Source organism: Temnothorax curvispinosus, unplaced genomic scaffold (assembly GCF_003070985.1).
Source record: "Temnothorax curvispinosus isolate PA1 unplaced genomic scaffold, ASM307098v1 QBEX01012990.1, whole genome shotgun sequence".
Taxonomy (NCBI): Eukaryota; Metazoa; Arthropoda; class Insecta; order Hymenoptera; family Formicidae; genus Temnothorax; species Temnothorax curvispinosus.
Window position 1 is genome coordinate 487,371 of NW_020222770.1, and position 23,934 is coordinate 511,304.

General features: G+C 37.6%; 4 protein-coding genes across 7 annotated transcripts; 2 read left to right on the forward strand and 2 right to left on the reverse strand.

The window, feature by feature from the left end:
• The first annotated feature begins 94 nt into the window (after positions 1-94).
• Positions 95-8,041, forward strand: LOC112463002 (zinc finger matrin-type protein CG9776-like). The gene is made up of 9 exons (XM_025029118.1): positions 95-362; positions 1,057-1,373; positions 1,497-1,631; positions 2,132-2,297; positions 2,429-2,607; positions 2,682-3,059; positions 3,484-3,589; positions 4,742-4,860; positions 5,149-8,041. Exons 2-9 carry the CDS (start codon positions 1,074-1,076, stop codon positions 7,363-7,365), a joined length of 3,600 nt encoding a protein of 1,199 aa, XP_024884886.1. The 5' UTR covers positions 95-362; positions 1,057-1,073; the 3' UTR covers positions 7,366-8,041.
• On the reverse strand, positions 8,042-11,388 carry LOC112463006 (ADP-dependent glucokinase). Its single transcript, XM_025029129.1, has 5 exons — positions 10,970-11,388; positions 10,205-10,492; positions 9,959-10,095; positions 9,440-9,888; positions 8,042-9,214 (listed from the first exon to the last, which is right to left on the reverse strand). Exons 1-5 carry the CDS (start codon positions 11,299-11,301, stop codon positions 8,972-8,974), a joined length of 1,449 nt encoding a protein of 482 aa, XP_024884897.1. The 5' UTR covers positions 11,302-11,388; the 3' UTR covers positions 8,042-8,971.
• Positions 11,179-20,829, forward strand: LOC112463005 (calpain-7-like). 3 transcript variants are annotated; one of them, XM_025029127.1, is made up of 13 exons: positions 11,179-11,260; positions 16,890-17,203; positions 17,291-17,451; positions 17,540-17,756; positions 17,822-18,144; positions 18,255-18,387; positions 18,708-18,898; positions 19,018-19,245; positions 19,411-19,655; positions 19,751-19,959; positions 20,037-20,245; positions 20,349-20,578; positions 20,658-20,799. In XM_025029127.1, the coding sequence occupies exons 2-13, from the start codon at positions 17,011-17,013 to the stop codon at positions 20,797-20,799; spliced, it is 2,481 nt and encodes an 826-aa protein (XP_024884895.1). In that variant the 5' UTR covers positions 11,179-11,260; positions 16,890-17,010. The 3 variants fall into 3 exon arrangements, with proteins under 3 accessions (XP_024884895.1, XP_024884894.1, XP_024884896.1); XM_025029126.1 differs by lacking the exon at positions 11,179-11,260 and adding an exon at positions 16,522-16,713; XM_025029128.1 differs by lacking the exon at positions 11,179-11,260 and having other exon boundaries at positions 17,011-17,203; positions 20,658-20,829.
• Positions 11,650-16,507, reverse strand: LOC112463004 (zinc finger protein 799-like). 2 transcript variants are annotated; one of them, XM_025029125.1, is made up of 4 exons: positions 16,380-16,507; positions 15,702-16,018; positions 14,876-15,532; positions 11,650-14,782 (listed from the first exon to the last, which is right to left on the reverse strand). In XM_025029125.1, the coding sequence occupies exons 2-4, from the start codon at positions 15,960-15,962 to the stop codon at positions 13,022-13,024; spliced, it is 2,679 nt and encodes an 892-aa protein (XP_024884893.1). In that variant the 5' UTR covers positions 15,963-16,018; positions 16,380-16,507; the 3' UTR covers positions 11,650-13,021. The 2 variants fall into 2 exon arrangements, with proteins under 2 accessions (XP_024884893.1, XP_024884892.1); XM_025029124.1 differs by having other exon boundaries at positions 11,650-14,785.
• Positions 20,830-23,934: the final 3,105 nt, after the last annotated feature.

Sequence of the window (23,934 nt, forward strand, 5' to 3'; positions counted from 1 at the left end):
TTTCGCGACGGCCGGCCATCGTGACATTTCGGCTAGTCTCACGGTCTCCGTAGCTGCACTGTTCTACACTTTCTGCACTTAAAGTGAAATGGCGCACAATGGCGCACAATTAGACGTGGAAGAGAAAAAGAGAAAAGGTGAAAAGTGCGTACAGTTCAGCTGCCGAGTTACAAAGAATTAGGGCCCTTTCTGGGTTCCCTCGATCCGCTTCGATCTTCGTGATCTCCGGCAGCGAGGTTGCGGCATGCGGTGTGCCATCGGCGTTCGTTTTCAGCGATCGTTTACGTGTTGAGAATCTCGATCGAACGCGCGCCCCGTCCGTACAATCTCAACGAACGAGCGAGGGACCTCTTCGAGCCGAGGTGAGCCGCGTGGTCGGTGATATTTTTTTCCAACCCGATGCCGACACCCCGTCCTCTCGACGAGAGGATAGCAATGGCTGCAGTACGACGCCCGAAACCTACGCGTGTTGTTTGACGCTCGTCGCGAGGCGAAGCTAAGCCGTCGATCTAAACCGGTGGCCGTCGAGAATCAGACTCGCGTTTTCCTTTATTTCGAACGAGATTACGCGTGAGAACGGTTCTTGGGTCACACGGCTTATCTCGTTCCGCGATTTTTCTCGTTCCCGTCGTGATAAATCTCAACATCACGAGTACTCGCGACTCGTCGCGTCGCGAGTAAAAGGAGTCACGGTGCGGTCTCGCTTCGCGTGTACTCGGCGCGAGACACGGTAGTGTCTCTTGATATCGGAGCAAGGAGATAATAGAAAGATGAAACTCGTTGATCTTGTCGATCTTTAACGCGGACCCCGGAGACGAGCGAGCGGGGCGTCATAGGGGCGTCAAAGATTCAAACACGCGAGTTTTTGATTTGTCTCAAGTATGACACTTTCCAATGTGGAGTAAAAAAGATAAACTCTGAACTAGTGCAGCCAGTTCAGTAACAGAAAACAGACCCATTGTAAAGCTGGTCCTGCAAACAATGAAATTATCTCCTAACGAACTCTTCGATTCTTGTTGACGTAGAACGAATGTAAATATATTACTGTTGTTACAGGAGACCTGAAGCAAGCAATGGAATCTGAATCCAGGCGCAAGGGCCCTAGAAGCCCCAGCGCCGATTCGGACGATTCCTCGCACGCCAGGAGAAGAAGAAAGTATGATCGATCCCCGTCACCGAGACGGAACCGATATCGCAGGTCTCGCTCCAGAGACAGAAGATCTCGTTCGAGTTCCAGAGATAGAAGACGGAAGGACCCCGGCAGATCGCAGGATTGGAAGCAACAAGCTCCTCCTCCGCCTCAAGCTCCAAGTTCTGTACCCAATCCGAACAATTCTACCGGTTATGTTCCAGCGGTACATAATCAATATCAGGTATAAACAGCTTTGTAAACTTGGTAGTAGTTTTATGAATAAGATAGAAAATTGCGTTCTGTTAATTATATCGATTGACTCTATTGTATATTTTGCATATCGTTTTGTGTTTCATCTACGTAGGCACCTCCACCGAACACGAGTCAGCCACCACCGCCTATTTCTGCGTACAATCCGGGATACAACAATTACGGTTACAACTACGGTCCAGGTCCAGGTTACGACTACAGTTATCAACAACCTGCCGGCTATCGAAGTGTAAGTTGCACTTAGAAAACAGGGATCTATATATTCTTAGCTTTACTTACTGTTAAAAAGAAAGATTAATTGATTCTGGTGTCAAAACAATGTGAATGTTGGAAAACGATACACATTCTAATACTGGAGCACGTACTCGTGGTCCCTTAAAAAACTATTGCGCACTTTTGCAAAGCATTTCAGAAATAGTTGTACTGCTACGTTACCGATTATGATTTATATTCGGTGGCGTATATTCGTTTCCGCTCTCTTGGAGCGTTACAATTATACTTCTCTGTATCGCAATATATTGTGAATCTCTCAGTAAGTATAAATATATTCGCGTTATGTATTTTACTGGCACTGATATTGGAAACCCATAATATTGACTACATCGTTACATCGTCAAGACTTCCATGTATTAGCCAAAGTCCTCATTTGAGTATCGTCCGATAAAGGTAAGGGTCGATAAGAGTGCCATTGAATGACTTGAGATCGATTGGATGTATTGATTCTGTTAGGATTACCCACCACCCAACTGGCAAGGAAGTCAAGTGTCATATAACAACCAGCAAGCACCGCCGCCTCCTTCTTTGACACCGCAACAAGAATCGTCGAGGCCGATTGACAGCGGTTCTTCTGGCTTAGTAACATCCTTAACCAGGCCTGAGGATGTCAAAAAAGAAGGCAAGCTATTTTCTTTTTATTTACAATAGATTTAAATTGACGTTGTTTATTTAAACAATTTAATAATTTTTGCATATTTAATAAGAGTCAAATATCTTACACGATTTTTATCAAACTCTTCAACTTTACAGCAATTGCAGCTGAGGTGAAACAGCAGAAAGCGACATTGGCCAAACAACGGGAGGAATATGTTAAGAAATCCGCTACGTTGCAACGCGAACTGGAAATTCTGCGTCAGCAATGTGACGAGATAGGCAAGGAGGGTGGCCGCGAAAATAACCGAATTTTAAAGGAAAATCAGAAATTGCAGGTAATTAACACAATGTGCTTTTATCGGTAAGTTCCTTCGTGATTAATATTTATCTAAATTCAATGCGTTTGCAGATTGAAATACAAAATAAAATGAAGTCTATTCACAATGTCATCGATATGCTCACCGGTATTATTGGTGACAAAGTTACCGTGGACGATCTGAAGAGCAAGTTTAAGCTAGAATTGAGTAAGCGTTCGAGAAGTCCAAAGGAAGATTTTCCGAAAGGGAAGTCTCCTTCGCCCGACAGATCGTCGGCGTCCGATTCAGAGAAGGAATCCAAACCGGAAAGAGATACTAGGGAGAGAAGATCATCGGAGGACAAGCCAATGTACAATTTCGTTCACTACGACCCTGAAATGCATTGGTGTAAAGTCTGCGATATCTTTCCTAAAACAGCAAAGGAATATTTAAATCATCTACATAGCAATGAACACAAAGAGGCTTGTTTAGTAAGTAATATTTTCGAACAGTACAATCGTGCGCGCGCGCGCGCGCGTCATAAGACAGATGGAGATGCTGAAGTAATCGAAATGTTAGAGAAAATAGATAATCTAGAGATTCTTGTGCAAATAATACAAATTGTTAGTTGCTATAGAGAACAGGTAGACGAAAAAATATACACATATATATTGTTTTGTATGATAAAAAAAATTGATTTATAATTAAGCTATATATGTATTTGTAGTTCAAACTATATTTGTAACTGGATGATATATTACACAGTAACAATCACGACAAGCAGGTACTTTGGTACATAATGTCATTTTTGATGTACCATATATCAATACTTATTAAAGAAAAAAAAAAGAGTACCGAGTTTCTTGCGCCTGATATAAAATTCATTTTTACTTAATATTCTGTTTTATATGATAGGAACGCAAGATTGTTGATATGCCATGGCATGAGCGAAATGGCGAAGGGACAGAAAAAGAAGTACCCTATTATCACGGACTACCGACGAAAAGAACACCTATTAAAGGTAAGGTCAATTACAGTGGGCAATTACTAATAGAATATAATTCCGTAGCTTGTGCACAGATAACTGTGGTGTTCGGTATGTATTGAAGAGATCAACAATCACGAGTTGCTTGAAAATTTGTCTATCCCAAATAAGTCGGAACGTTCGAACGCGTTGATACTGTCAAACGATATCGTTTAAAATGTTATAAAGTCAATAATTCTAATTTGTATCATATAATACATCGAAATATAATGAATATGACGAATATCGCGTAAGTCAAGACGATCTTGACAGTTACAAATTTTCTAGCAATGTCGCAAACACCACAGCGATGCATTGGATTTTATCTGGATTCAAGAAGCGCACTTTCCGAGCCGACTTTCTGGCAATATCACTTTATCGTGATCACGTGTCTAATTTTATTTCCTACAACGCTTTTACACAATTTAGGGTGATTAGCTATCTTCTGGACTAGATCTATTAAGATCTTATCACCGTGGAGTGCATTACTTGGAAAGTAATGATATAAGATAATATATATAAACCATTTTTGTGTTGTTGCTTATAAATGAAATATATATACACATATGTGTAAGTTTTGGTGAAGTTACGCGAAGAAAGTTACGACTATGATTTATATTGAAAATGTGTATTATCTTTTCAATATTATTAATTTATTTAAAAAAACACATTTGTATTAACTGTTTGTAAAATATACTGCAAGTGCCAGTTCATATAAACTTGATATATAATTGTCACGTTAAAAGTCATATATTCAATGAAAAAGCCTTTAAATCTTGGGATTAAATTAAAAATAAGCAGTTGCAATATATTCATAAAAAAATATAATGTATTTTTAATTTATCTATATATATACATATATTTATATATGCATTATTATTTGTATCGTGTATTGATAACATATCTAAGAAATAAAACTGATTTTTTCTTTCCTTTCTTCCCTTTCTGTTTTTCTACAGATCATCGTGGGAATACACAAGGGAATTTAATATAATCGGCCATTTATATCGAACATCTTTTAATATATTATTTTTGTTTTCAGTGACATGAATGTGTCGTGGCAGAATATAAGGTCATTCTTTATGAACTTATAATGCTTATCCGCTTCGAAGCTTAAATAATGCTAACTGCAGGATTGTTTGATTATAGGGCTACAGTTCTTCAGCGCAGCAACCGCCTGGTATTGTAAACTTTGCGACTCCTGGATAGGGGATCTTCATTGTGCTAGTCTGCATCTGAAGTCTAAACGTCATTCCGAGAATTTTTCCGTAAGTGATTTTTGTCATAGATAATACTTAATAACAATGATTGGATTAGAGCAAAAGATTTATCTTACTTGTAAAATAAAATTGAAAACAGTATTACAATTAGAAGTTATTTTTGAAGTAATTTTTACTAATAATAAAAGTTATTTAAAGTTATTAAAAAATAGTTATTTAAAGCAATTATTTAAAATAAATCTAGTAAAAAAAGGTGATTTTTTACAATTCCTTTTTTTTTACATAAATACCATATGTTTGATGCAAATAATTAAACTGAATAATGTATTGTTACAGCGCTTCGTGGAGCAAAATCCGCATTGGGAAACTGACTGGATGGCCGATAGAGAGAAGGCTTTTTCCGAGGATAAACACAAGCAGATACAGTTGGAATTGCAAAAACAGAAGGATGATGATCCTCCGATAAAATCGAAGAAATCGAAGAAGAATAAGAAAAAATCGAAGAAATCCAAGAAACGCAGAAATAGAAGCAGCGCTAGCGATTCGTCGAGTGAATCAGACAATTCCGATACAGAATCCGATCAGGATACCACCAAGAGTATACGCGTGGCAATGCGAAATAAGATGAAAGCGTCCACGCAGGCGATTCTGAATGAGGAGATAGATTATCAGCGTATAAAATTGAAAGGGCATAACTGGTCGAAAGCACCGCCACAGATAAATCAATCACCGCTGCCCGAGCAACATCCGGCAGAAGCGGACGACAGACAACTCTTAAATTCGATCAGGGACAAATTGAAAGCCAAACAGGAGGAAGAGATGAAAAGTCGCAAGGTGAATCAAGATAAGATGGAGGACGAGGAAGAGGACTTACGTCAAGACATCTATTCGAAGAAATCAGAAGATTTGGAGGCTTGGGGCCCAAAGGAGCCACCTAAGCCTTTCTGGATAAAGAAGGAAGAGGAGAAGCAGTCACAGCCGATCACGACGAATAAACCGATCGAGTTGCCAAAACCGGAAGAGATGCCGAAGCCGCACATGGGATTCTGGACTAAGCAGCAAGTGAACATGACGGTGAAGCCGCCCGAAAATAAATCGGTGGAGAAAGAGGAGGACAGGGACCGCGACAGAGATCGTTACAAGGATGATCGCGATCGCAAGTATAGCAGATACGAGAGAAGAAGCCGGCGCGATAGAGATCGGGATAGGGACAGAGACAGGGATAGGGATAGGGATCGTGATTACTATGACGATCGTCGAAAGAGGGATAGAGACAGGGACAGCAACGATTCTCCAAGGCGTGATAGAAACTGGCGCGACAGCAGCCCCAAGAGAAGCTACGATAAATACAGCAAAGACAGGCGGGGAGATGACAATTCATCGAACGACGAGTCCAAATTCGACAAGAAGTCGAGCGATTCGAAGTCAAAGAAAGGTGCCGCCCCGGGCAAGAAATCCGCGCCGCAAGTGGCGGCCAAGGGCAAGTTACCGTTCATTGGCAGATTACCTCTGTTTAAGAAGAAGGCCGAAGAGCCGAAGTTACCGGAGAAGGAGGTAGCTCCGTTGCCCTACCAGCAAAGCAAGTTTGAGGATACGCCGAAGGTACCTAATGAAATCATCAATCCACCTGGTGTTGCGCACATTACCAAATTAGCTACCCCGCTGAACTTGAATAACAGCAGCAGCACAACTCTACTGGCAAATAAAACTAGCAATCAGCCTATGAAGATTCTAGTGGCACCGCCACCGCCCGTGCTGAATGAGAGCAAGCCGACCCCGCAGGTGGTTGACATGGAGATAGACGATCAGTCCGAAGAAACGGTCATAGAGGAGCAGCTGATAGTGGAACAGCAACAAAAACAGCAGCAGCAGCAGCAGCAAACTTCGACCGTGTCGAAACTACCGTTACCCCCGCATCCACCGCCACCGTTGAGTAGACCACCGCCCAGTTTCACCCCGGGCCCGCAACAGCAAGCCGCAGCGCAGAATAGACCGCCACCGGTACCAACGCCGCACTTTACGCCAAATCGACCACCTCCGCCGTTCATATCGAATCCACCGCCACCATTCGTTCAGGCACCACCGAGATTCCCGCCTCGTCAAGCTGTGCCGCCTGCTCCCTTCATGACGCAGCCACCACCGATAGCGAATCCGAGTTTCGTGCAAAATCAGAATCCGCCGCCGCCGATACCGACAGCAGTAGACTCGGGCGCTGTGGTGCCACCGCATTCCGAGGTGGCAGATATACCGGAACCATCGGAGAAGCGTTCGGCAGACCCGAGCATTCCATTGCCGGATGATCTACAAGAGGCTCTCAACATAATCTTTCCAAAGGAGGAGTCCGCGGAGACCAAGCAGCAGCAACAACAGAACCAACAGGAGTCGAACATCATGTATTCCTCGATGTACAGTATGTTGGGCTGCGTAGGATACGGTCCTGAATACATGGATCAACCACCACCCGAGATTATGCAAGAGGCAGAAGCGGACACACAACCTGGACCCGATGATCTTCGCATGTTGGGCATCGACGAGGGGGATACGATCTTGTAAATCATTCTCGCGATATATCTGTAGGTTTATATCGATGTATGGCGCTCCTGTTAGTGATTCACATGCAGAAAAAATTCTTATGCCACGATAGGAAAGATTAATCTGTTACTGATCCATTTGTCCTTCATTTCGATGACATCTGAAAAGTATTTCACCTCTACCTATTTCTCACGTGTTTTAAAGTTGAATGTGATGGAAAAAAAAGAAAGAAAAAGAAAGAAGCAATTATTATAGATAATCCTGAAATACTGTGAATATAAAGCCAGCGCCATGAATCACGAATCGCGCATAAGTCTGACAGCAGCGATGCGTATGGTCTGTAAAGATTACTTAACGATATACAGTAGAATTTACAAATTGTCCGCTAGATTGTAATGTTTGTTATCTCTCGTTAACACAGTAACTGTCTTCGTTTGGTAAGATATCTTCGTTAATTTTATTTTTTTGGAATTCATGATATATTATTGCACAATCAATATCACATCTGAATATCAGCGACAGCAACGATTGACGTAGGATAAGTTTGGAACTTGTCTATTTCTTAATAAGAGTTATAAAAAGCATTTGTTGAAAATCGATAAATCTGAATGACATTATGGAATGTTATGTTATCGATACCTAAGTCAAAAAGTAAAACGAGATGTGTGTAATATCAATAAAAAAAATGCAACTTTCATATTGTGTATCAACATTGATATTGTATAATGTATATCTTTGATATTGCAAATGTCCGTAACTTTCAAGCTTACGCTGTATATGTACAATACACTCAAATGTAAAAGAAATGTTCACGTCGACTTTTTATATAAGGATAACAGACTTGAACAGTGGAATGTAAAATCGTAATATTGAAAACATTTAACATTGCGACATTTCCCGAGATTAAATAATTCTTTTTCTTTTTTTAAAGGACCACTCTGTCTCTGTTTCTTTTAAGTTTAGTCTTATGATCGATTCCTAAAGATAATATCACATTGCCTCTGCTTTTCAAAGTTAATATATATGATGATTACGAATCTATTGCTGCGAAATTGTGTTGAAACTATCGCTATTGAAATATTGATCACATGGCACTATTTAATTGTTGAATATTCATTTCTACTCAAGTTTTCAGTACTCAGGAAATCTCACGATTTTCGATTTCGTTAATAGTGTTCTTGTAAAAACGCTTAATTCTACCACAGCATCGATTAGCTTACGTAATATAATATCGGAATGAACTTTCGATTAAAATTAGTCTATAAATGCGAGAATAACAATGCAATGTTCGCGAACATTGACAATAGTACCAAATCATTATCGATAATCGTATATTAGGCAAAGCGTCACAATTCGATAAAACGCACCCGAGTGCATAAAAGGATTAAATCGTGCTTTATATAGTTTAGCAATTCGTAATTAGTCCTATGTGCCCAGTCTCTATCTTTCTTGAATTCAAATGGAATGTAAAAACCAATGTAGATTCTCACGTGCTACAAACGTGATTAAAGGCCTACTTTAGGTTTTCTGTTCGTCGTCTACGTGTATGCAGATGAATGAGAGCTATTAATTCGTAATGCGAACACGGCGGTGTAGTAAAACGATCCCGTCGTATCGATGAATCCATTTAGATTTGAAGTACTAGGCCTGCGCTGGAAATGTTGTCCCCGCCGCCTGCAGTCTGACTAGCTTGCGTGCAAACCAACACGGGAGCGACGCACACATGAATAGAAATATCTTCCTGCTCCACCTTCAGTATCTCGTCCCAACAAGATACCGGCTTGTCGATGTTCAATGCTATTCGAGTACCGTCAACGATAGACGTCGAAAAACTGTCGTCCATGATCAGCGTCGCTTTCTTCACATCGACCTGCATGAGACAAAATAATTTTAATATCATCGAACGCGTACGACCTATTGCACGTACACGAAGCATCTTATGTAAATAAGTGCTATATATGTTTATCTTAATAATTTCTAATGTCCCATTCGAAACAAAGTTGCGGATTTGATCATTATAATTTATCAAATATTGGAAACGGTAAAATATTTATGAATCGCTCTTATAAGTTATTCATACATCTGAACGACTTACATTACTCGATGCACATACGTGTCTATGTGCAGTCAGCGATGCTTTAGCCACAGCGGCCATAGTATTCTTCCAAACGGAATCCTTGACGGTGAATATGGCCTGGTACGCCAGCGTGTGCACGTGAATTCTCGTGAGCTCTCTAGAATTTGCGATCGACTTGCCTCTCAGACGTACGAGTTTGAACAACGTTCTCATTTGATCTAACACCGTTGCGACACGCGGAGTCGAGTTGGCCACTAATGAGATATTACCATAATACATGGTATTGTACAGATTCGCTATCTCCTGTTCATTCATTCCCAAACTATCGGCAAAGGGAACCACCAGGTCGCACAGCTCGAAGAGCAATTTATCCTCGGCAAACGAGGCCATCTCGAAATGAATTCTGGTAGAGCTCGAACGTCCCACCATCTGTTTCTTTACGTTCATCAGCAGATTCTTGCGTTTATCTGTAAAATTACATGTGAAGATATTTCATTTAACATATATAATGGATATGTTTGGGTGACAAAAACCGACCTTCTTGAAATGGATAATTGTCCATCATCTGGAGACCGCCGACTACTAACAAATCGGGATCATAAGTCCCCAGGACTTTGTCGAAGGCATTGAATGAGCTAATCATTGGATTATTCACGTCGTTGTGAACGATGTACCTGGAAAAAAGTGCGAAAGTATGCAGTTCCCCATCAGTTTGCATTATTTACTTGATCCATGCATTTACCTTGTTATTACTTTTATACGTTACTTCATTATCATCAGTACCTGTTTGCTCTCGCGCTGGAATAAGGGCCCCACACTTCACCGTGCTTGTATTCCATGATGAGGTGAATATCATCGCGTTTCACCTCGCCGCCTACTATATTTATCACCTGCGGAAACATCTGGTGTAAGGATCTGGTCATTTTAGCCGCGAGAGTCACGTCGCATCCCTCCTGCGCGAATCGCATCGCCATAACTGCTGCATTTCCTCCGATTGTCGAGTAAGACGAGGGAAACGAGCGTGCTTTCGACACCAATTCGTCGAATAAAGTTCTGTTTGCCATGTAGCGTCTGCAGAGAAAAATTTCCGTTACTCTATGTGATAAATATAAGAATTAGAATTGTGTGTGATTATGATATATGACATAAGGATGATTTAGAAGTAACATAATGAACTTCGATGATCATGTAAAGTGTTTTTAAGTAAATAGAAACGTCCTACTTGTCCGAAAAAAAGCTAACTGCAGTTTTAACATATTTACTCAATGAGATGTTCGAACCATTCTCTTTAGCAGAATAATTTTGTCAATCAAATGACATGGTCCAGATCCTCTAATACTAAACATCTTTTTGTAATACATCTCATGCAATTGTCAATCAATCAGAGTTTATCAAATATAATTGACTTACATAGGTATAATTAGTATACCTAAAATAATTAACACATATCCTAATAAAATTACTATATTTAATCGTTAAGCAAAGTGCTTTCTGCTACATGTGGAACGTCCCATGTCAAAACAATGACAGAATTCGGACAAATCTTACTCGGCCGCGGCTCCATGGCGAAAATAATAGGCGAAGCTCTTGAGCAGTTCGAGTTCGGTGTTGATCTCGTCGAAGTGTTCAGGTCGGCCGATCTCATCCGAGTATCTCAGCAAGTGTCTCGCGTCGATGAAGACGTCGGTGCACACGCCATAACCTATGGCGACTTTCGGCCTCCTGGTGATGACGTACTTGCTCTCGAGCCTCTCGAGGCCGTGCAACAGAGCCAGCAGTCGTTTCTGCAGGACGTCGTCGATGTTGCGGTAATAGATCGCCGCCAGGACGATCAGCACGGTGAGAAACGTCCCGAATCCTAACCTCTTTTTGTACCCCATATCGACGCCGCCAGCACAATGGAATCGGCCTCGTGAGAGAAACGTTTCCGAATTCTAACCTCCTTTCGTACCCAACCTCTGAACCTCTCCTCCTCCCACCAACGTTAAACGTTGAACGCGCAAATGCCATACAATTGACCGTGAAATCTGCATACGTGTACAAATTTTAGGGGTCGTTGTTAGCTTGCCGCTTGAAAATTTCCTCCGATCAATCACATCATGTCTAGATATCTGTATATTACGATTGTCAGGATGCACTCAAATTGCACTTCAGAGTTGTATAATGTATATACACAAAAAAGTGTTATTATTAATATAATTATATATTATTATTAGTATTATAAATATTAAAATGTAATATATTGCAATATCTTATATTGGCAATTCATTGAATAGCTAATATGAATCTACAGTAGTGGCAACGCATTGGCATTTCTTTTTTAGTATATGCAGATAATCTCTCTTTATATATAAATATACTTTTTTAGAATATCAAGTGACAATACACCAAAGCTTCGACATTTTCAAGTAATTTATTGAGCAATGAGTATTCATATATGTTATGTGGTAAAATACTATTTGTTTAAAAGTCTTTCTTTTCCACAAATGTCTCTTTAACGCAATGATGGGACGATAAGTTTTATGACTTATTTAGAAAAAGATGACTTATACAATTAATGATTCTGTTATACACATTTGTCTGTCTGCTTTTAAGTACATGCAATATATAAAAAACAGTCTATATATCGTAAAAATTCACTTGTATGTAGCATACATATTGTATGTACATACAATGTACCACATACTTGTATGTAGTATGCCAATGTTTTAATTTCTGATCAAAGATATTTTATATCTACATAAGTATAAAATTTAAAAGCTTATGTCGCTCGAACTGTCAGTATTCTGTAAATCGTACAGAAAAAGAGAAACTATTTTACAGTTTTACACTTGCATATCGCGCGATACACTACACATAAAAAATGTTACTAAAGTACTTAGGTATACTGTACGATGCATAAAAAAATTGCGATAATAATTATATAAATATAATTAAAGCGATATTAAAATATAAGTTACAATATAAATATCTTTCGTAATAACTGGATCAAATTGGAAGCAACGAACTAATAAAAGGGAAAATACTATGTACAATATTCTGTGATTTATCTGCAGCGATGCTCCTCGTTACTCCAATCGTCCAATTATCTCAGATCTCACTATGTATAAGTTTTTGTCAGGAACTTGCATAGAACTAGAACACAATTATATTCATTTCATATTTGATATTAGTATCTGCAAACCCTGGTGGAAAAATGTTTCAGATGTTATTATCAGAATTTCTATAAAAATTTCAAGATTTTCTCTGATTTTTTTTATAAATCTAAAATGTGAGAAATTTTTTCAACAGGAAAAAGTTCATTCAAAAGATACACATTCAGTTCTACGTTAAAAGAATCTGGCATGATCATATCATTCGTGCTGATTGCTACAGTTATGCCCATTTCTACCAATGTAGATTAACTTCTAATCTCGGTTTAACTTACTTTCTATCTTTTTCTAACTTTTAGAACTAGGAAAAGATGATAGGTAAGTTAAACCAAGATCAAAATTAACCTGCGTTAATAGAAATGGACATTAGTAACTTTTTTGTTAGCTCTAGTATTGCGTTCGGGTGTCTCGGACAAGATATTAATTCGCCAAGAGAGTCATATTTCTTTCACTCCTTGTTCTTCATATGGAGGCGCATATGCTTCTTCAGATTGTCAAGCCGATTGCACCGGCGCTCGCAGTAGTCGCACTTGTAGGGCATCAGATTGCTGTGCACGACCACGTGGCCGTTCAGATGACTGATCTGCTTGAAGCGCTTGCCGCAGATGGTGCAGGAATACGGACGCTCGTTCATGTGCGCGGACGAAATATGCGTCTGTAGGTTCGTCTTCCTGACGAACGTTGCCTTGCACACGTCGCACTCGAACGGCCGTACGTTCGCGTGGATCGCCAGATGCGACTTGAGCACGTTCTTGTGCTTGAAGTTCTTCTCGCACAGGTGACACTGGAACGGTCGTTCGTCGTTGTGCACCTTCTTGTGCACCGACAGATGTGCCAATTGCTTGAACATTTTGGCACATATCTCGCACTGATACGTACGACCGTCCTCGTGCGCGGCGCTAACGTGACGGCGCAGAGTGTCCGCCAAGGTGTAACGTTTGCCGCAGATCTTGCAGCAGTACGGACGCTCGTTGGTGTGCGTCAGCAAGTGGCCGTTGAGGTTGCGCTTCTCGAGGAAACGCGCGCCGCACACGTCGCACTGATACGGCTTCTCGCCGTTGTGCACGTACATGTGTTTCTTCAGCGAGTTCGACAAGCTGAAGCGTTTCGAGCAGACTGTGCACTGGAAGCGACGCTCGCCCGTGTGCACCAGCATATGCGACTTGACGTGACCGGCCTGCTTGAACCGCTTGCCGCATACCTTGCAGTCGTACTGGCGTTCCTGCGTGTGCGTGAATATGTGCCGCTCCAGCACGCTCTTCGTCGTGAACACTTTTTTGCAGCAGTCGCACTCGAACAGGCGATAAACGTCGCGTATCTTGGACGACGTCGTCGTCGTCGTCGTCGTTGTCCCGCCTTTGTGCGAGGACGCGTGTTGCTTCAGCGAATCCAGCGAGTCGAACTTTACGTCGCACACCGTGCACTGGAACGAACGGTAGTCGTGATGGGTCAGTGAGTGCTGACTAAGATGGCCTAATTGTTTAAAGCTCTTGTTACACACCTCGCACACGTACGGCCGTTCGTTCGTGTGCGATCGCATGTGTCTCTCCAGCACGCTCGGGAAGCTGAACTTTTGTTTGCAATACGTACATTGTAAAGATTGTACCTTCAACACGCGACTCTCCGCAGGCAGCTTCCGTCTGCCGGTTTGGTTTGAGCTCTTACTGACCTTGCCAGAAAACTCTTTTGTGTCCAGTGACGAATCACAATCTTTGTTCCCGGGATCGGATGTCTCGTGTGTTGTTCGAATCACAGATCTTTCCTTGTTAGGTGTAGCCGTTAACGCATTGGCCTTGTTTCTCGTATTTCTGCTAACCGGTATCTCTCTTTCCTCATCAGCTAATTTATCCTGTCCGTGTGATTGCTTCATATGCTTCGCGTACAATCTCGGAACGCTAAATGTTTTATTGCACAGCTTACAATGGAGAACTTGCTTCGCTTTGTGAGTTCTCATGTGGTTTTTCAAATGCCCTATCTTCATGTACTGCTTTTGACAGTACTTGCATTTGAGGGATTGAGTATCTTCGTTGACCTTCAATTCATTTTTCGCTTTGTCTTCTGTTTCATCCGTAGACATCGAATCCATCGCGCGCGCGTTATTCGCCAGAGATTCATTCTTCACGTTCACGTAACTGAACATATTTACATCGTCGGCTTTCGAAAGTGCGTTTTGATTCCGTGTATCTCGTACATTTTCGTTTTCTTCGTACTGCTGAAACATTCGAAATAGAATAATTTCGATCATCATGTTAAATTTATAATACTGAGATATATACATTGTACATTATATTGCATTTATTACATTAATACTGTTTGATGTATTCTGCGTGTCTCCCGTCATTGCAGCCCCATCTCCGTCCTTCTTATTCGACAAATGTTTGAGCCATTCCTCTTCCGTCCTCAGACCCTCCACATCTTTTTCTATACCTTGAAAATTCTCGTGTACGTTTTGCCTGAACAATACGTCGTATGGAACCTTGCCGTTCTGACAGCGATACGTCGAGTTATGAACGATCTGTACGAAGTTCAGCCCTTCGCACCAGGTCCTAGTTGGATTTTTTCTCATCCAGGATTCGAGCGAGGTCTTAAAATCCCCGTAGCTAACTTCACCCTTAGATGCGTCCCCGTGCAATATGAACAAATCATTCCACAGCGAACGTAGTTCACGTACAACTTGTTCGGCAAACTTACGCCCATTGCCGCTCTGCAGCACTCGTGGTGCCCCTATGATCCCCAATACGTCTAACAGATTCACCGCGACTTCTTTGGCTGTATCGCTGCGGAGAGCCTTTAGTACGACAAACTTGGACGAATGATCTTCATAAACGAAAAAATATTTATAATTAAATGTCGGGTCTATTGTCATCTCTATTATGTCAATGCGACCTTTATTATATAATTTCTCTGAAACGTCGGTCAATCTTTTGGGCGACCGATTTAATGAGTCCGTTTGACAGGCCTGAAAACAAATGTATGAAATAGTTTTAATTAAACTTTTAGCATATACAAATACGTTAACTTATACATATACATAATAATAGTATAATAATAGTATAATAATTAATTTTAATTCTTTTATTTTAATTTATTTGCTAACAAAGACAGTAAAGTAAAAAATTGAAACTTACTGTCACCAATACATCCGAATAGCTGTTCTCTTGCTTGATCTCCTTGCCCTTCTCTTTAGATAAGACTTGCAGATGCGCTTTGTTTTGCGCAGATTGCGAGCTCAGGGTGCTTTGAAAAAATTCCGCTTCCTGCTTTATTATCAAGAAGTCCTGATTTCTGTCTCCCGGCAGCAAGTGATCCAAAGAATTGTGCATGTACGCGTTTTGTGGCATCCATTCCACGCTCAACGGCATTTCTTTATTCATTATTATTTTTGTCATGTGTCCCGTCTAACCCTGTTTTCCTTGTTCGTGCTGCTCTCTCTCTCTACCATTCCCTATAATTAATTAACATGGTTTTATTATACAGTTATTAAACAAACTAGTTTTGTTACGGAAACTGGCGTCTTCGTCAAAGTTTCTTCTTTATCGCGAAAAATAGACAACTGACAGAATCTGGGCACTAATTTGCCTGACAATGATTATTTTCATTGTGACTTATAAGGATTAATTTAAACGCTTTTACTCTTGTGCACTATTTATATATACTTCTTGCACGTAAAAAATCAAGCCGGCACAATGGAACGTGCAATCGTTTCTCGATTGAACAATTAACCTACAATCCATACAAATTCAACGTGCATCAATTCCCAGTTGCTGCATTTGTTTGAAAAAAAGTAATCAATTGTATCTGTGTACCATATTAGAACGTCCCACATCCTCTCACGCATTTTCCCGCTTCGCTTTGATAAATAAATAAGTCCAATTCCGTTCGTAACCGAGATATGTCAACTTCTCAGCGTTTCTCGGCACACTGAAAAATGTACTGTCGAATCTGTCGATGTCAAGGCAAATTTCCATGGATATTCCGCGACGAAAGTCGGAAAAACCGCTGTCGGTTATCAGAAATTCACGAAATCGACGAAAGGACGGGGAAAAAATCAAATTTCCAAAAATTCGAAGTTACAGATTCGTAAAGTCAACAAAAAACACAAAAGCTCCATTTATATCGTGCATGTGGAGAAATATTTAGGTATGACGCATGCTCCGATTATACCAATTGATGTGACTGTGTTGACATTCGTGTTATAATGCACACCTTGCTGACCTTACCTTATCTTGCCCTTACTCTCAATAGTTCTTATCATACACGAGTGAATATAAATTTTTAGTAAAAAATAGAGCTCAAGTAGTATTTTGTTTCAATAGGAACGGAAATTCACAACGGAAGAAAAAAAGAGAAGATTTAAATTGCGTGGAATCTCGGACACAGCAATTCATCGTCGAGCAAACCTGGATTCTGAATCATCTCTTTTCGTTGTTCGTCAAAATGACTCAAAACTTGGATGACGCGCGACTTGCTGCTCGTAGAGCAGTGCAATTTGACAGTAATGGTCGATATGAGCAAGCCCTGTATTATTATGATATCGCTATTAAACTTCTTACTATATTGCAATCGGATGGTATGTACGAAGATAAGCTTGCGGAGTATCGTGAGAGGATTTCATCGATTCAACGTCTTGGTAAGCTTGCACTACAAAATTTTCCATAAACATAATTTGTTACAAAATAAGTGATGCTTTTAACAGTCTCATTTCTGAAACTTTTAGTTCGCGAGGAGGAACAGAGTCATAATCCAGAACCTTCACACCAATCCGAATTACAGAGATGTAAATTTCTCATGAATCAAGCGTTAGATGCGGATGAAGCAGGTTTGAAGGATATTGCAGTAAAATTGTATACAGATGCTGCTGAACTTGGCCTTAGCACAGTAAGTGTGTACAATTCCTTCTGCTAATAAAACGTGCTATTACGTACCTTTAAAATTCTTTTTATTTAATCTATATGATATATTACAGAAAACGGCTGACCCAGAAGTAAAAGCGAAATTAACAAATCTTGTTAGAGTCGCTGTTGAACGGGCAGAGACTTTGAAGGGAATTAAAAAACCTACCGATGATAATAGTGTCATGAGAAGTCTTGCTCAACTACCATCCGTACCGGAAAGCAGTTTTCCAGATGCTGACCAGCCAATACAGTCAGAACAGCCAGTAAATGCGTCGTCAACTAGACCAGGTAGTAAATATATTTTTAAAGGCAAAAGTTAAAACGCTGTAACATATTTATTGAATAAATTTCAGCAAGGGATACCAGATCCTCACTTCATCGTGGAAACAGTGCGCATCTTAAAGTAACTGGTGGTAGCACCAATTATACTGAAGAAGAAAAACGAGTACTGCTTTACGGCTCTCACATAAATGATAACGAATTTGTACCATTTATGAGTATCGATCTTGCTGAAAAATTTCAATATGCCATCCCATTTACTGATAAAGACGGATTATTAGAGCTAGCACCAAAGCAAAAGCCCGATTTCGCTGGATGGCGCCGACCAGAAGAATTATTTTCTGATCCCAAAATGGTCATTGGCCATCATGTTGACTACTTCAGCATAAAACAGACTGTTAGTAAGACATATTAATGTAACAGATATTAAAAACATCGATTCTCAAATTATTACTTGTCAAACTTCAACACATTTGAGTAATGTCTAATAATTTTTTTGTATTTTAGGTAGTTTCCGATTGTTCGTTTGTTGCTTCCCTGGCTGTGAGTGCGCAATATGAGAAAAAGTTTGGACGGAGACTCATAACATCCATTATTTATCCTAAAAATAAATCCAAGGAACCCATATACAATCCATTTGGTAATTGTTTAGTTTAATTTAACTGGCATACTCATAAGTATTACTAATTATATACACTCTATATAATACACTCAGAAGGTTTACATTAAGCTACATTTTGTAAGAGCACTTTATCTGATGCTTGTATTTTGGTTCGTGGTTTTTTAACAAATACAATTTTAAACATTCACACTTGATGGCTTTCATTAAATTGAAATTATCGAAATATACATTTAAAGAGCACAATCACTCTTCACATAAGAATTCATCATACGCATCGTAAAACATGCGTATACTTAAATATTTATTACATATTAGAAATGATGAACATATAATATCAGGAAAATACATGGTGAAACTACACATCAATGGCATTCCACGTAAAGTAATAATAGATGACCTTCTGCCTGTAAGCCGGTACAACCAATTACTCTGTTCCTACTCTAGCAATCGTGGGGAGCTATGGATTTCTTTACTCGAGAAGGCTTATATGAAAGTAATGGGTGGTTACGATTTTCCTGGATCAAACAGTGTAAGTTTGTGTTTTCTTTTTTATGTATGATTAGTAATATTAAATTACTAATCGTACATAATTTATTATTACCTTAATCTTTTCCATTCTTTTAAATGTAATCAAATTTGTCTTTACAGAATATAGATTTACATGCCTTAACTGGCTGGATACCTGAGAGATCGGCAATAAGACCAAATGAAGTAGATTTTAATAAGGATAGTTTATTTGATGTATTACTATTACGACTTCATAAGGGAGATGTGCTAGTCACTGTAGCCACAGGAGAGTTATCAGATTTGGACGCAGAACGTACTGGCCTTGTACCAAGTCACGCATATGCTGTTCTTGATGTGAGAAAGATTAATGTAAGGAAAGCAAAAGAATTATCCATTTAACATTTGTTTTAAACGTATACTAATAATATAAATATAAGCAAGGTTTTTACTTTTTTTAAACACATTATAAAAATTTTTTATTTATTTAGAGAGAATATGAAGTATTTAACTTAAATTGTATTAATGTACATGCAGGGAGAGAGATTACTGCAATTGAAAAATCCATGGTCTCATTTGCGGTGGAGAGGCAATTATTCTGAACTTGATACAAAACATTGGACTCAGGATTTGAAGGAAACATTGAATTATGATCCAGAATCTGCTTCGGTATTTGATAACGGTGTTTTCTGGATTGATTACGACAGTATATGTCGGTTCTTTGACGTATTTTATTTAAATTGGAATCCAGGATTATTTAATTACACTTATTGTGTACATCAGTATGTAACTCTTATTACATCTGTATTATGTAATTGCTCTTTCTTCTCGTATACTATAGCAGTGATACGTTCAAGGTAATTCCATTTTATTACAGAATGTGGAAAGCTGGCATTGGACCTGTGAGAGATGCATACAATATTGGTGACAATCCACAATTCTCATTAGAAGTACAGAGTAAAGGCTCTGGTGCTATTTGGATACTTCTTACAAGGCATATTACAGACATAGCAGATTTCCGACAAAATCAAGAATATATCACAGTTTTAATTTATCGTAATGATGGAAAAAGAGTATACTATCCACGTAAGTGTTATAATTAATTTTTTTTATTCAATGTTCGTCTTCAGTTACCAACAAATATATCATAAAAACCTGTTTAGACGATCCACCACCGTATATCGACGGTGTGAGAATAAATAGCCCACATTACTTGTGTAAAATCAAACTCGGTGATCAGAGTGACGCAAAATATACTTTGGTCGTATCTCAATATGAGAAAACAAATACTATCTATTACACGCTCCGTGCATATGGAACATGTCCGTTTATATTACGGAAAATACCTCAACTTTATAAATATGAAAAAGAGGTATATACTATTTATATAAACGCTTTTCCAGATTTTTTCTAAATTATATTTCTAGATTGTCCTATTCTTAGATTAATTTATATATTAACGTGATTTATCATAGGTCACAGGTCAATGGAAGAACGTCACAGCAGGAGGATGTGGCAATCATCCCACTTATATGAATAATCCACGATATCAAATAGTGCTTGAAAGCGCTAGCAATAATAATTATTTATTAATTATTTTGAAAGGACCTAAACAGTATCAAATTGGCTTTGACATTAACACCGTTGTACTAAACGATGCAAATGCAGCAACTGCTTTTAAAACAAAAAATTCTGGACCATTTAGGTCTGTATTTTATCTGGATTGTTTCGCATTCTTTTTATATAATTTTTTATTTACTATTTACTTTTATTTCTGTTTACAGATCCGGATTTGTATATTTGGAACTGGAAGACGTACCCGCAGGAACGTACCATATTATTCCATCTACATACGTACCTGGTCAAGAGGGACCATTCTTTTTAATTTGTAAATCTTCTTGTAACTTGCAGCTACAACTTCTTTAACAAATTAAATAAATTGTTGAACTATAAGTACATAATTTTTAAGCTGCATGTATGTACATACATATAGCTGTATCATATGCGCGTACGTCGGTTTGTTGACGTTTATTTCATCTAGAACCTTTTTTTTTTTAAATCGATCTTATTCGTAATTTGTCTTTAATAAAAGTTTAATTAGGCGTTAGTGATTTTTGTCATGATTATTGTTCAATTAAAAAATTCAAATTAAAATATTTTCTTAAAGTCCGGATCTCTCGATCTGTCACCAAAAAAATAATTTTTTCTCGTCGCCGGGCCGAAAGTGACAACTTTCATCCCGCTACGCGGGATGAAGTTGTCGCGTTTCGGCTCCGTCGAGGAGAAAAATCGTATACACACCACGGGCAGTAAATAAGGAAGCCTCAGATCACATGTTTGTCGACCTCGGCTCCGCCTCGGACGACAATTACATGTGATCTGAGACCTTCCTTATTTTACTGCCCTAGGTGTGTAATATACTATTCTTAAACTAGTCAGCAATCATTAAGTGATAACTATAGCATTATCTGTATCGATATGTACTTAACCATTTATAATCAAATACAAATAATTATAAAAAAGAAAGTGGGGAAAAAGTAATTTACAGAGGACTATCTCACATAGTTTTATTTTATATTTCAAAAGTATATATGAACGAGACTAGACATCTATAAATTTTATTACCATCAAGATTTATGACTTACTATATTAATGGTTGTTTATATGTTAATTTGTAATATTTGAAAGTAAAATTTTACAACACAAGCAACACATAAATCAAATATTTCACTTCGTATTTAACATGACGGGGAGAACGTATTTAACTGTTCGGGGAGAATATATACAAGGCACTACAGTCTAAAATTTTGACTGATCATGGTATGTAAATGGTATCTAAAATAAATTGACAAAGTATTTTTATTACTTATTTCTATATATAATCGACATGCACAATATATCGAATAAATTTTGGAAAAATATTTTAATGCAATATATTGCAAAGTGTAAAGACATTGATGTAATAACATATATTTAATTAAAATATTTTCATTTGCATATAGAGACAAAAAAAATATTTGGAGAATTGCATATCGTGTTTACACAGACAATTATCTTAAGTTAAATAATAAGTGGACCTGTGACACATAACTCTTAATATACATCTGTAAATAGTATAAATATTAAAACCATTACATATTGCTTTTATCGTCTTTAAGGTATTCGAAATTTTTTCTCCACGCATGCACATCCTTTGCACCTTTTTATGGCATCAACTTGTTTTATCTTAATATATTGATAATTAATTGGTTTATATTGTTTGTGTGTGTTTGATTTATACATATACAAAATGTTAATTTTTGTATACAGTATATAATAAAATATAGATAGTGAAAATATATTATAGGACGAACATAAAACAAAGAGGGAAAGGTGATTTACACACATATACATACATGATAATTTTGTTTTCTAATATGTACATATTTTATGATATACGTATATATATTAATGGCGTTTCTTAATTTTTTCTTCACATATTAAAATAATTCTCAGCAATTTTGATTAGTTTTGCCAAATTAGATTTATCATATATATCGAATATATTGACATAAAGATAAACGTTTCACTTTTCCGTTCTTTCATGCACTGTAAAAAGAATATTAGTCAATTGTTGATGGGAAGTTTCGCAAAAGAGAAAGAACAAGCGAATGTAATAGAAAGAAAAAGTTATTGTATTTGTTCATGTAATTTAAAGACAAACTTCTATCCTTTTGACCACGCATGAAAGATTATAGACTATTGTTCTAATAATGTTTATTGTAATACGAGTTTGTATTAATACAAAAATAGATTATAAAATGCTGATGTTAATACATACGATGAAGTATTACATTATTAAAGAGTCCAGTAAATATATTGAAAAGAGCTCGCGAGATTCGTAAAATTAACTAGAAAATTGAAAGCTTCATACAAAGAGATATGTATGTTAGTATATCCATCTGATTTACACTGTGTAAAAAATAAATAATGTATAAAATCGCATATCTATTAGATAATACAGTGTCCCACATTTATAATAAACATTTAATAATAAGAAAAGAATTATAATCATGTAATTTGAATAGTACCTATCTAGAGAAACCAGTTACATATAGATCTATATTGATTTTGATCAATGCATATTTTTCAAAGAATGTAAAACGTTCTTAGTTAAAAAGTGAGATTTTTAAAGTATTTAAATTGTTTGACTGCTTAATATCATATAATAAAAAGAAGCTGCAATAACTTTCACGCTTTTACATAACTTTTTGATTCATTTCGGATACAACCATGTTTTTTATGTATACAAGATAGCTGTAGTTTGTCTGCAAGCTGCCAATATTGAAGATTGTACTTCGCCCTGTGCCTTTAAATAGCTTCTGTATGATTATTTCTTTATGTAGAATGGATAAAATTTCGCAATTACAAAAATCGTAAAATTTTTATCGCGTCAATTGTTAATGATAGCTTCTATGACGAATTTGGAGTCGATTGATGCATGACAAATATTATACGAGAACATCGGTTGTTGCGTCTTTTCATTTTTGATTTCTTCATAATTGTCTATCTATTTTTTTGTTGTAGAGAACTTTTGTTACAGAGAAATTATCTCCAAATTCATCCAAATCCATTGACAGTTGACGTGATAGCTAAATATCTAGTATTTAAATTTATTTAATTTGTGTATATTTTGTTTACATCGCGTGCAATACTTCTTTTATTTATGTCATTGTATCTAAACTTTTTATCCATTATTTTCATAATTGTACTTCAAATTTGTAATGTAAATATATTAATTTATACATTAATATTATTTTGTTGATCTCATGATTTTTCAATATATCTAATAATGAAAATTCAAAGTTTTTAATCAAATTTTCACAAAAAAAGATATTAATTTTAAATCATCTAAATAAGTTAATGTTAACTGGTTAACATATATGCAGATATTTGCATTATATATGATAGCAGTTTTTAATTAATAGCAACTTCCACTTAATACACTGAAATTGAATTAATTAATTAAAATAAATTTAAAATATTTCTATAAGATACAATATCGAAGAGGACAAAATATAA